Genomic DNA, 12,927 nt, shown 5'->3' with positions numbered 1-12,927 from the left:
ACTGTGCCGACATTTTTATCCTTCCACGCTAACGTGTGTTTATTAGTTTGTCTGTACATGCAGCTTGGTGTTATATAAGACCGACAACATAAAGGTTAAAAATATTTGAGGCTAGATCGTACAAAGAAATGAAGTGAAATAGAGAAAATTAACATAAAGTAAAATAGAAGGTTAAAGGATTTCGGGCAGATTTGATAATTGATTTAAGAGTCTTCTTTTTCCTCAATCTATACGTTTAAAAGTAATTAGGCAGGCAATCCTTAAGGTGCGGTCAGACGATACAATTTTCCATCAGATTTTCTCATTGGATTCGCTTTTGACTTATAAAATGTACCATGTGACCAACATGGAGTAGAAAGTTGAAAACAAACCACATTGTCTGACTGCACCTTTACAAATTTAGTAAGTGTATTGCATAACCTTAATTATGTTTCTGTAATCAATAATTTTAAGTTACTTTAATTAGGAATTCCTATTTGTATTATAATTGTAAATGAGCCTTGCATGGTTATTATTGTCACATTAGGACAGTTCAAGTAATGTTTCCAATTTGTTTAAAATTTTGTATGTATTATTGTATAATTGCAGGCATTGTATTAAAAGATGGCGGACGACGTTGATTCCGATTCTGATAATGAGATCGAATATTCGGGAATGATACAACCCCCTCTCATTAAACAGTTGCAAACAATTCTGAGTGAATATCCTGATGATGGACAAATTCTGAAGGTAGATATTCAGCAATTTATTGAGTTATTAGGGTTTTCCGTTTTTCAACGGAAAACCCTTCTGTTATTCTACTGTTTCTTATTATTATTTTTTTTTTTTTATCCGCAAATTTTGTGTAGGCCATTTCTCGTACATTTGTTGTCTGATTGTTATGAAACTTTCAGGGTATGTAGACAATGTTAATATCTAGGGACGTTTTTTTCAAATTTTCAAAATTCACTTCCGGTTATGAGTTATTGCCCTTTAATTGAAAATTGGGGGGTCTTTTGTCCAGAGTTGATCTCGGGAACTACAAAAGATAGTTGCATGAAATTTTGCAGAATTGTTGGTAACATTTTATAGTTTTGCTGGCATGAAAATTTTGGCAAAATGTTTTTTAGTTTTTAAGCTATTTGCCGGTAAAGTTTAAGGTTTTGGGGGGTCTGAAATTTTGTTGCTTTTTGTATAATAACCTTTAAACTAAAAATAATTTGTTAATACATATAGAACAAAAGTTGTTAAGAATAACGAGAGCTTTCATTTAAAATTAAGAAAAAGGGCTGGCCCCTATAATTAGGGGTCAACAGCTCATACACGTATTTTTCTGATAGCAAAAATCGTTATCATTTTATGAAAAAAAATTAATTCAGTTATTGTTAATATATTAAATAATGTCATTTGGTATCAAATTCAAAAAGTTCTGTGCCCTATTTTTTTCAAATTTCATAAACAAATATGTGTGAATCGTACATGAACGAGTTAATTTGTCTACATAGACACACAAGCGAACAAATGCCGTTTTAAGGCCCAGGCATTTACTGCATTACATTGTGTTGCGTCTTAGATAAATTGTTGTGATTCAATTTCATTTTTTTTTCATCTAGGCTATATCATTTATGAATTCAACTACTTTTTTAACACGTTCTAATCGGCCACGCAGAACAAATGTTTGCAGTGTTTGTCGCGGACCCGCGAATGTAAACAGTAACGAACGGCATTGTAGAAAAGAGAGAGCGTAATGCAGAAGATAAGTTGTGCATTTTTCGGTTTACACATGCATTTTCAAGTTACTGTGAAACAGATGAACATGCACAGGGAACAATACTACATATTTGTATAAGGAGGGATATATTCTCGTGTGAATCGTTTACGAGGAAATTCTGACAGCCACACTTCTGTCGACCATGTCGACGGATGTTTATGTTTCCATTGATCAGCCGTTGATAAGCTACGAGTAATAAAGGGGAAAAGGTGGACATTAAAGTGTGTGATCTATGTGGATGTTACTGAAGAAGGTGAGGCTTTTTATTCCTTTTAAAGTTTCTTGTCTATAGTGGTTAAAATGTCAGCATGTTAACTGGTTAACATTTAGTCTATAGATGTACATGTAAGTACGTGCACACTGTCACTGATGTATGTTATTTTTCTAGTCCAGACAATATAAATCCTTTTAACAGAATTGAATCCCAAATGTTGTACCTTTCACTTGTTTTTTTCTCCTTTTTACCAGAATTTTGTGTAAATTACAATTCAATTTATTGACAAAATCCACATGTGGCGAAAGTCATACATACAGTATACAAATATACATGTAGTTGGTACTGTACATAGATTTTCTTATGATATGTCCATCGCGTATGAATTTACAAATATATCTTGATGATTAAACATCTGCTGGGTTAAGAATTTTATAAGAATTACAGAGTTAGATGTTTTGTTATGGTGTGGGTGTTTGTTTACTAACGTGTAATTTTTACATTGTTTACTGGATGTTTAGACTTGCTCGAGGTTCATTGGTGACTGGAAAGGATGACCAAATTTATCTATTTAAAAAAAAATTAGATTGTGAATTTTCAACTCAAAATTCAAAGCAGGGTCTAATTAGAAACATATGATCATATTCTTGTGCGGAAGACTCCAAATGTAGACATAAATACCCTGTAGACATACATGTAACATCAAGTAAATAAAATTGTATACTTCAGACTTCAGAGTTAAAACATGACTAAAAAGTCTTTAATATTTTTATGATGCCGATCAATGTATCATTAGAGAGGTTTAGCAGACCAACGGGTAACCGGTACATGTACTTGTACATGTAGTTTACAAGTTAGAACTATGCGTACCACTCTACCAGTTCACATAATTTTTCTTGTTTAGCAGTTTTGATATGTACTTGAATTGTCCTTGTTAATGTTTAAAATGTAATTTTTCATTTATATTCTCTTTTTTTAATCTGACTACTGGCAGTACTGGCATGCCAGCAGTTCTTGTCAAGGACCATTTCTCGCTGGTGCAATGTTACATCATATTTTCGTATATAATTTTATGTGTTGATAAAATGACGTAACAATGCACTGATGAAAAATGGTACTCAACGACAATCATAACTGATCGCACGCCAATATTGATTAATTACAGACAAAAACTGAAGGTTGCAAGTGTTATTTTTTATTGAACACCATTGTTTAAAATAACTTTTTATATATGTGACGGTCAGACCGGTTTAAATACCAGTGTTCAGTTGGTAGAGCACCTGACTAGAGATTCAGGGGGACCAGGTTTAATTCCTGGTTTGGTCCTTCATTATTTCTCCCATCCTGTTACAATATTAAGGCTTGGACGTTTCTGTACTTAGCCGATTCGGTACATATCACTATACATGAGATGCGATACGATACATATCACGATACATTGCAACTAAATGAAAACTTGAATAAGGGTTAAAAATTTATTCAATCTGTCGATGTATTACCGCATGTCCAAAGTTATTTTGATATATTTAAAATGAGCGTTGCACAATTTACAAATTACTTAAGTCTCATATACACTACTTTTTCATTAACAAGTAATCCAAAAGTTGTCCACACTCCAGATTTAGCTTCCTAACAGGTTTGACAACTTTACGAGGTTTTCCGCCATCTTTGTACTTTCATATTAGGCGCGCAGACTAAAAATAGCCGATATATGAAGCTCAGATATTTTTGGAAAATAAAAAAAAGTCCGCATAGGTATCGTAATGTATTAATGGTAAATGTAACAATCCAAATATCGTCAAAATAAATACCGTGGTGCATCGGTGGATCGTTCCATCCCTATACAATATTGGTGTTGTAACAAACCCCTGGAACTGACAGGTTAACTCCTGCCAGGGGAAGAGCCAGGGGTGATCTTTGAGGGTGAAGATCATTTAAAAGGGGGGGGGGATGTGATGGTCAGACTGGTTTGAATACCGGTGCCAGATACATGTAGCTCAGTTGGTAGAGCACTTGACTAGAGATTCAGAGGGCAAGGTTCGAATCCCAGTCTGTTCTGTCATTATTTCTCCCATCTTGTACATATATATCAGATCTATTCAAGTCAGTGTCAGCTACATTATGCATAAACAATTTTACCCGCTCCTAAACCACAAACTTTCTTATTAGTGGATTCAGCTTACCGCTGATTGGCTGCTGTTGCAGCAGACTTATAATATATGCACGCACAAAACACAATGAACTTATCAGAGAATGAAAAATTCATCGAGTTACTTTCAACTGTTGGAATTTGGGTATTTTTTATAAATGTATACTTGTGACAAAACATATGATTATGTGGTACATACAGCTGTAGCTTTATGAAGAAAATTTGGGTTAGACATATATATCTACCATGCAAGTAAATGATATTTACTAAAACTTCCAATTTATGACGCACGAAATATACGCTACTTTTATAAAGATTGACATACATGTAATGTAACACATTCTGTGAAAAATAATCTATTAAAAATTCTTCATTAAGTTTACTCATACATGTTTTATGCTTATTACACATAGTATTGTTTTTAAAAAATGTAATTTAAAAGAAAAGAAACCAAAACCCTCGCCAAATTTATTTGCAAAATAAAAACCCGGTAGAATTGATAAAACATGGTATACCAGAAGGAAATACATGTACTTTGACGCTGTTCAGATGGGTAATATTCCTTTGTAATTTTCGAATTGAAATGCTTGACTGTTGCACTACAAGAAATAAACTCAGCTCTCTCTCTCTCTCAAACTCTCTCTCAATCTAATAAGTGTCTATACCTAAGAATTTTTTTTAATATTATATTATGACTTGATATGCAAATTTTTGATCCTGTACTGCCTAAATGTTATGTCATGTATTGGGATATGTAATACTTATTACACTGCATGGTCAGTGTATTTTTTCCAGAAATAATATGCATATGTTAATGTAAACACAGCTATTACTAGTACATGTATGTAAAAACAGCTAAATTTTTTTTTTTTTATTTCAGCTCAAAACGAACTCTTGTTCCGACATGGCACCACATTGCTTTTACCTGTTGATTCTTGTGGGTCAACTCTTGAGATTAACCTGTCACCTCTATCCACATGCATATTCCTTGTGTTCTACAGACTTTTTACCGGTAATTCAAATTAAATCGGATAATGCATGAACAATAATGGAACTTTATGAAAGCATCATCCCATGTTGTGGTTTGTGTTTGATAAGAAATTATGAAAAACAAAATTAAGGCTATTTAAAGAAATTCATAATTGTTGTGAAAATTTGTTTTTCAATAAAAGTATGCAATTATGTTTCCTTTATTTTTTATTTTATAAAGGTATTTAGATGTGTTTACATAATTGAACCCCCCCCCCCACCCCACCCCATCCAATTGTCTGCATTAAGATTACATTTAGGATATGTAAATGTACATTTGACTTTGAAATAACATCTGCTATGATAATTACTTTTGAAATGAACAAGAAACAACCTATTTCTACCTTTCTAAGGTATATATGCATAAAAAAAGGAAAAAAACATGTCAAATTTTGAACATTTTTCATGGAAATCAACTCTGTCTCCACCTACCTGGGTGTTTGAATTTTATTTTAATTTAAGGCAGATATCTAACTTGTAGGTTGTATCTTACTGTTTTAGCATGGTTAGAAGGAGACTAGAAATCAAAATAGATTAGATATTCACTAAATATGATTGTTAGCTTACTTTTTTTCATAAAAACAAGAAATCACAAGCAGGACAGCTGTCTATTTGTTAATTAAAATGGTGTAAATCATAAAATAAACAAATAATTAGGATCAAATTTTAGAATCATCGATGATTGTTTTCAAATATGTGTGAGATATGACTCAAGGAAATTGCCATAAGTTTCATAAAATTAGGTAAAACATTTTTAACCATGACTTTTTATGAAAATCAAAAGATGGGGGGGGGGGGGGGGGGGGTATACATGTAAGGATATTTCTAAGTGATGTGAAGCTTTTATCATGATTATATAATGTAGATGCATGTTGTATTGAATAAGGTTTCTTTTCAAAGGTGGTTGAACAACAATTGACCTCTAAAAGGTCAGGTAAAGATGTTTTACTATGGAGAACCCTGTAAATCTGTGTTTACTAATGGAAATTGGAAATGGGGGGTTCACTTAAATGGCCATATTTTTATTAAACCTCAATGGAATTTGCAATATGTGGTATTCTTTTTCTCAGAATTGCATTAGCTTTCTTATTCTAAGACAAACCGTCTTTTCATAAAATGTTAGTGTACTAATTGCAGTTAAAGGTACATGTACAAGGAATAGTTTCGGATGAAGAACCGTCAATATTTTTGTAAAATTGATAGTGACTGTACTTGAAGATTTACCAGTGTTGCGTAGATTCATGAAATGAATTTTAATGTTTATCAATAGTTAATGGGATGTCTCTTGTTGGAATTGGTAAGGCCTAAAAAAAAAATAGTGTGTTTAGGGTAACACTAATGAAAAAATTAGGTTAGGTAGGTGGGGATTTTTTTTTATTTTATCTATTTTTTTTGCCTGAATCCTAAGAATGTTTGTTTGTTTCATATTTAAAAACGTATTTTTTATTGGAAACTATTTCATGAGGCAAAGCCAAGGGAAATAGTTGCTGTGGGGTGGGACAATAAACTTGCTATTGTCCAGATAGTCAGTTAATTGGTATATTATTGTACCGAAGAAAACTTTATTTGTCAGCGATGCAGAATTTCTTGATGATAAACAAATTAGAGTTATCAAACTTTGTATTTAATGCGGTGATCTGATTAGGTCAGAGGTGTTCCGAGTTTAAAAAGGAGGGAAATCAAATTCTGCTGATGAATGGTTTTGATGACTATTCACCATGGGCAGATACCATGGATACTATTTCAAATTAGAGAGAAAGCAAGTTTGTGTGGGCGCCTTCTAGTGATCAGTTTGTCCGTCTGTCCATCCGAGATCGCTTGACCGGAGCATAGCTTCTCTCCCCTTGGCCCAATCTGGCTCATACCTCATCCACAGGGTTCCTTTGGGTTAAGGATGTGCAGTGACCTTGAACCATGTTGTTAGGTATAAGGTTAAGGTCATAGTAGAATTACATATATAAAATCCTTGTCTGGGGCATATCTTCTCTCCCTTTGGTCCAATCTGGCTAATACTCACAGACTGTCTCTATTGTTAATCGATGTGCAGTGACCTTGCATGAAATTTCTAGGTAAAGGGTGAAATATCATATCGGATCATGCAAAAATCCTTTTTTCAGAACATATATACTTTCTACTAACCCCTATAGGGCTCAGACTTCACATAAGCAGAGCTTTTGAGTAAAGGGTGTGTAGTGACCTTGAACCTATTTTCAAGGTAAACTGTGAAGGTCATAGCAGAATTATATTTAAAAAATCCTTGTCTGGAGTACATCTTCTCTCCCTTTGCTCCAATCAGGCTCATACTTCACCCACATGATGCCTTTGATCAAAGGATATGCAATGACCTCTAATGATATTTGTAGATCAAGTGTCAAAGTCATATCAGATCACACAAAAATCCATATTTTAAGAGCATATATATACTCTCCTTTTAGCCCCTAATTGGCTAATATTTTGCCTAAACAGAGCTTATTGGTTAATGGCGTGCAGTGACCTTGAACCATGTCAATGTGAAGGTCATAGCAGATCTTAATAAAATTAGTTTTAGACAGTAGAATATTTCCCGGATATGCTTAATCTTGGTCAGATTGAACAAAAATGCCTATATGTTAGGGGCAATGAAATTGAATTAGAAGTTTATGCCAGCTGGAATAATTTCAAGTTATAGGTCAAGGTCAAAGCAAAATTCTCTAAAATAACATCAGCGGGGCCCTTTGAAATGTTCACCATTTCAATGTTGTCTGGTTCATAGTAATTTTAAATAAAAATATTCACAGAGGAATAATAAAATTAAGTAAACTATACATCGATAAGTTTCTGACAATTGATGATGCAACAAGCGCATAGTACGAAAGGTCAACCCTTTGAAAAGCAGTGTAGAGGAAATGTTGCTCGGAATTATGTTTTAAACAAAATTGATTTTTTACGGAAATTTTAATTTTGCATTCTGGGTCAAGAAATTAGATGTTAGTTCCAGATAAAGTTAACTTTTACCTAAAATGAAGTCAAATTTGTTAAGTCGTACTTAAACACATTCTGATTTTTTTGTTAACTCGGTCTTGAAATGGTTATGTTTTTTGTTAATTTGTACTTAAAACCATTCGGATTTTGTTAAGTCATACCAAGAATCATTCGATTTTTAAAATCTTTTTTGTACTTAAGTTACTTTTGTCATTAGATTAAGAACACTGCTTCTTAGAGGTACTTCTAGCATTACTTTCGACATCAGCGGAAAACCCACTCGTTGCTTTGCAACGAGCTTTGCTCTAGTTTTTGTTTATTTTGCTGTTCAGAACTAGCTTTTAATAATTTAAAAGGTTCAATATATTAAAATATCGATACTTACTGTAGATTCCTTATATTACGCGAGTACTTAATTATGCGATCCCGCTGGTTTCCATCAAACGAACTTTTCCCCTTATTTCTTATAGTTCTGAACTCTCGGATAATAATGACGAGATTTTAAAATCCGCGAAGGGTGCTTCTCGTGATTTTAAGTGGATATTAATTCCTCGTGTTTAATTATATAGGAATCTACAGTATAAATTTATAAGACATTTTGCCAATAAACTAAAACATGTCTAATGCCTGATTAAAAGTAACTGCTGTCAAGTTTGGTATTTCAACTCATGTGATATGACATGTCTATAAGCTATAATTGAATTTTACATGATAAGGAATCATATGATTCTAAAATTAATTCAAAATTTACTTTCATTTTTGATAAACCAGCCATAAATTTTATAGCAAAAATGAGAGTTAGGTGGTGGATAGGGTTTGCGGATCCAAGTTAGTGGGAGTTGAAGGTTTGAATCAATTGAAAATATATGCTTGAAATGATTATAAATATTGATAATGATTACGTAAAGATTGAATATATTTACTGGGAACTTACTTTAGAGTACACAAAGAAGTTAAGATTTGGCAAATGTAAAATGATTTAAAAAATTAGGCAATTCATTTCATATGTAGTAGTTGAGGCTATATGGACCGTGAATATCAGCCTGGATAGCTCAGTGGTAGAGCTCCTGACTAGAGTTGCAGGGGTCCCAGGTTCGATCCCCGGTCCAACCATATGTTTTCAATATTCCTCCTTTCCAATTACATTTGGTGCCGTGACCAACCCCTGGAACTGAAAGGTGAACTCCTGCCAGGGGAAGAGCCTGGGGTGATCTTTGAGGGCAAAGATCATTTAAGGAGGGAGGAATGTAGTAGTTGGGGCTATATGGACCGTGGATATCAGCCTTGATAGCTCAGTGGTAGAGCTCCTGACTAGAGTTGCAGGGGTCCGGAGTTCGATTCCTGGTCCAGCCATATGTTTACAATATTCCTCCTTTCCTATTACACATGAATGGGGGTTTTAGTTTTGATGTGTATAATGGTTGGGAAGCATGACCTCTGGTGGGAGAATTGGGATAGAACTTTCCAGAACTAGGTAACCTAAAATGCAGGTTAGCTAAATGACATCTTTGCGAAAATTGAAGGATGAGCAAGCAGATATGCCCTAGATTGGACATCTTTATAGTTAATACTGAAAAGTTAATAAATAGAATGGAACAATTTAATTGAGTTTTGATGGAAAGAACTTTCAAAACCTGGGTGCCTAGGAATGCAGTTTGACTAATTAACGTCATTGCGGAAAGTTTAGGGCGAGTCAACCATCTGGCAGATACTTTTGATCTGAAAACTTTGGGTTACAGTATGCATATAAATATGCATACATAGTGTTTTTTTCATTTCATACATTTCTATACCACAACAGTAGTAAACCTTATCATTAATTTGTAAACAATTAACAGATTGCGTCCTTTGCTTCGTATATTTGAATAAATGATATATTGATGTAATATTATGTAATATGCATAAAACGGGGAAGTTGAATTGGGGGTGGCTGACCACCCCCCCTCCTCCCCATTTGTGTTCAAAGGTGATAAAAATTATTGTAATATTTAACATTAAGAACAAAATTTACAAATTCAATGCACTAAATACCCTGGCCACTCACTGGTTTGAAATAAGATATAGAGAGTTTTAAATTGTTAATTTTTTCCAGTCAATGTCTCATATTTGCCAAATCTTCCCTTATACTGCACCCATATAGTGCTTGAAAGATAAAAAAAACCCCATATAATGGACTAAATTTGGACTAAAAGTCAGATGTCATGACTAGAGCAAAGTCCTCTAATTACTTTTCATCCTAGTAGTGTCTTTTACCTTAATGGGGCAGATTGATATGGTATTGACAATCTCAATTATGACATGTTCTTTTCAAGTTTGAATATTCCTTTTTTTAGCATTTATGGACTTTTCAAAAATAATGATAGTTCTGATTTTAACAAACAAAATTTATTAAAATTGTTTTAAACATTTGTACATGTTGTATGAACATAGTAAAAACAGCCTTCAAAATCTGTATCCTACACCATGCTTATCCTTATTGATCCTTATAATGCATAGATATTGTGGCATGAGCTAGTTCATTTGGAGCTGATCAATTTTGAAAGGTTTTTGACCGGGTTTTCCAAAGGAAAATTCTGGTTCTTGAAATGGTGAAGGTAGGCGGTTTCCTAAGGGGTACCCCTGTTGTACGGATAATTCCTCCAATAGTTTTCAAGATAGGAAGTTGATGTTTTGAAGATCAATTGTACATATATCATAAATGTGCATATTACTTGGATTTTGATATTTTATTATTTATGAAAAAAAAAATGCTAGCTGTTGAACTTAGTCAGAATAGTCAGAATATTGCTTAGAATTTGTACCCCTATTGTACGTACAACTCCTCCTACAGTTTTCAAGATAAGAAATTAATTATGTCTTGCGGATCAATTGTACATATATCAGAGATGTGCATATTACTTGGATTTTGATTTTTGATAGATTAAGGAAAAAAATACCAGCTGTTGAACTTAGTCATTTTACTTAGTCATTTTCTTGCTGAATATACATTATTGCATATAGGCTACTCCATTTCTCTGGATAGGTAGTATTTATCAATTGAGGGTTGACAACGAAATGGATTATGGATACTGTTCATATAAAAGAAAACCCAGTTGCTGTCACATTGACAGCTTTTACCTTGTTTATTATTTCAACTAGGAAATCATCCAAAACGCAGAAGATGCTGGTGCTTCGGAGATGAAGATTCTTTATGATGGCAGACAAGGAGTGCAAGAACTGTATTCAAGAAAGAATAAAGCTCCTTTCAGAAAGTATTTCAAGGTAATTAATTCACAATGCATTTTTTGTACTTTTAAATTTTATACTAAAAATTCATAAAATTTTGTAAATATATAGGCATATAAAAAAAAGTAAATCTGAAAGATGCAATATCGTTATACTTAATCTCACATCAACTCAAAATTGTTTGACAAATTTTGATCTAGGGCATCTTTTGCATCTTAATTTGTATCTGTCAATTTTCAGAATGTTGTGATTGATTCATTAGATCACAATGATATCTTAATTGTTGTATATTTTGCCACAACAATCGCAATTAAACAATAGACACTAATTTTCTCTAAAGGGACCAGCGCTATTGGTACACAACAATGCAGAGTTTACTGAAGAGGATTGGAAAGGAATAAAGATGTTGTATAGCAGCATAAAAGAATTTGACAAGACCAAGGTTGGAAGATTTGGTCTTGGATTCAAATCTGTATTTCACATCACAGGTAACTAGCAAAACCACTATGTGCTGCACTGGCAGATTTAGAGTAATTAAGGCATGTCACCCCGCCACCCCCCCCCCCCCCCCCCCCCCCTTTTGTGATCAGAATGAAGAAAAGAAATAAGGAATAAGGAATCATTCTTGGAGTATAATGAGGTGATAATTTCGTTCGGGGCATGATCAAATCCAATAAAACCCGAAGTTTTATGAAGCATTCATAACCAACATGCATCAAACCATATCCACATTTTTTTTATATTAATGAAATTGTTTCTTTCCTTTTCTGTAATTTTGATGTGGAGTACGTGTTTAAACTATAAACAATCATCTTGTAGTTTCTCATACTTAAATTTTTGTCCAGCTTTCAGTACTTAAAATAAATATATATTATTATAACAGTAACTTGATCCAAAGAGCTGGCATCAGATTATGATACATTGTATTATATACCCTTGTCCATTTAGAGTTACAAGAACCACAGGAGTCAGTGTGAGCGTAGCGAGCGCTTCACTCGTGAAGCTCACTGGTATGATTTAATTTGCTTGTATTTCATTTATTTACAACAAATTGATAAAATCGCCGACTCCTGTGCAAGAATGAAGTTTTTAAAATCAACTGTATAAGTACGTTTACTAAAGTCTTATACATGTATAACAAAGCTATTTTGATGCAAACTCTTTAAAAACGCGCTAAAATACAGACATTATTTAATGCGTACTACTACCTTATGAATTTTAGAGAGTGGTGATATGGAATCAGGGAAAACCACAGTGTGGAATCCTGAAATTGGATCACACTCCGTAAAATTGACAATTTCAATAATTGAAAATTGATGGGTATATAATAAAGTGAAATAAATACTTTGCTTCATGATCATAGCTAGGTAGCACATTGGCAAAGCATTCATTTGCATAATTGATATTTAACTACCTCATAAACTGTAGCATGTCTAGGCTTTTTTGTCACCAAAAGCAAATGGTTTTGCTTTGATGGCCAAGTGGTTAGCATGTGAGTCTAGCCCTGTTGGAGAGTTCCGAAGAGGTTCCCAAGGTTTTCAGTTCAAACCTTGGCCGATATTGAGTTAGAGAGATCAACTTAATAGAATAACACCGACT

The 12,927-nt window shown here is 33.5% G+C and overlaps 1 protein-coding gene and 1 long non-coding RNA gene across 2 annotated transcripts; both read left to right on the top strand.

Moving 5' to 3' along the window:
- Positions 1–414: 414 nt before the first annotated feature.
- Positions 415–11,816, top strand: LOC128170161 (sacsin-like; the record flags this gene model as incomplete). Its single annotated transcript, XM_052836109.1, is given in 3 exon segments — positions 415–729; positions 11,242–11,364; positions 11,669–11,816. Coding segments are annotated over 3 exon segments (397 nt in total), but the record flags the coding sequence as incomplete, so codon positions are not given.
- LOC128170162 (uncharacterized) lies at positions 1,677–5,295 on the top strand. Its single transcript, XR_008241691.1, has 2 exons — positions 1,677–2,003; positions 4,994–5,295. It is a non-coding gene; the product is annotated as an uncharacterized LOC128170162 (long non-coding RNA).
- Positions 11,817–12,927: the final 1,111 nt, after the last annotated feature.

Source organism: Crassostrea angulata, unplaced genomic scaffold, assembly GCF_025612915.1.
Source record: "Crassostrea angulata isolate pt1a10 unplaced genomic scaffold, ASM2561291v2 HiC_scaffold_357, whole genome shotgun sequence".
NCBI classification, from domain to species: Eukaryota; Metazoa; Mollusca; class Bivalvia; order Ostreida; family Ostreidae; genus Magallana; species Magallana angulata.
This window is presented reverse-complemented; position numbering and strand designations above follow the sequence as displayed.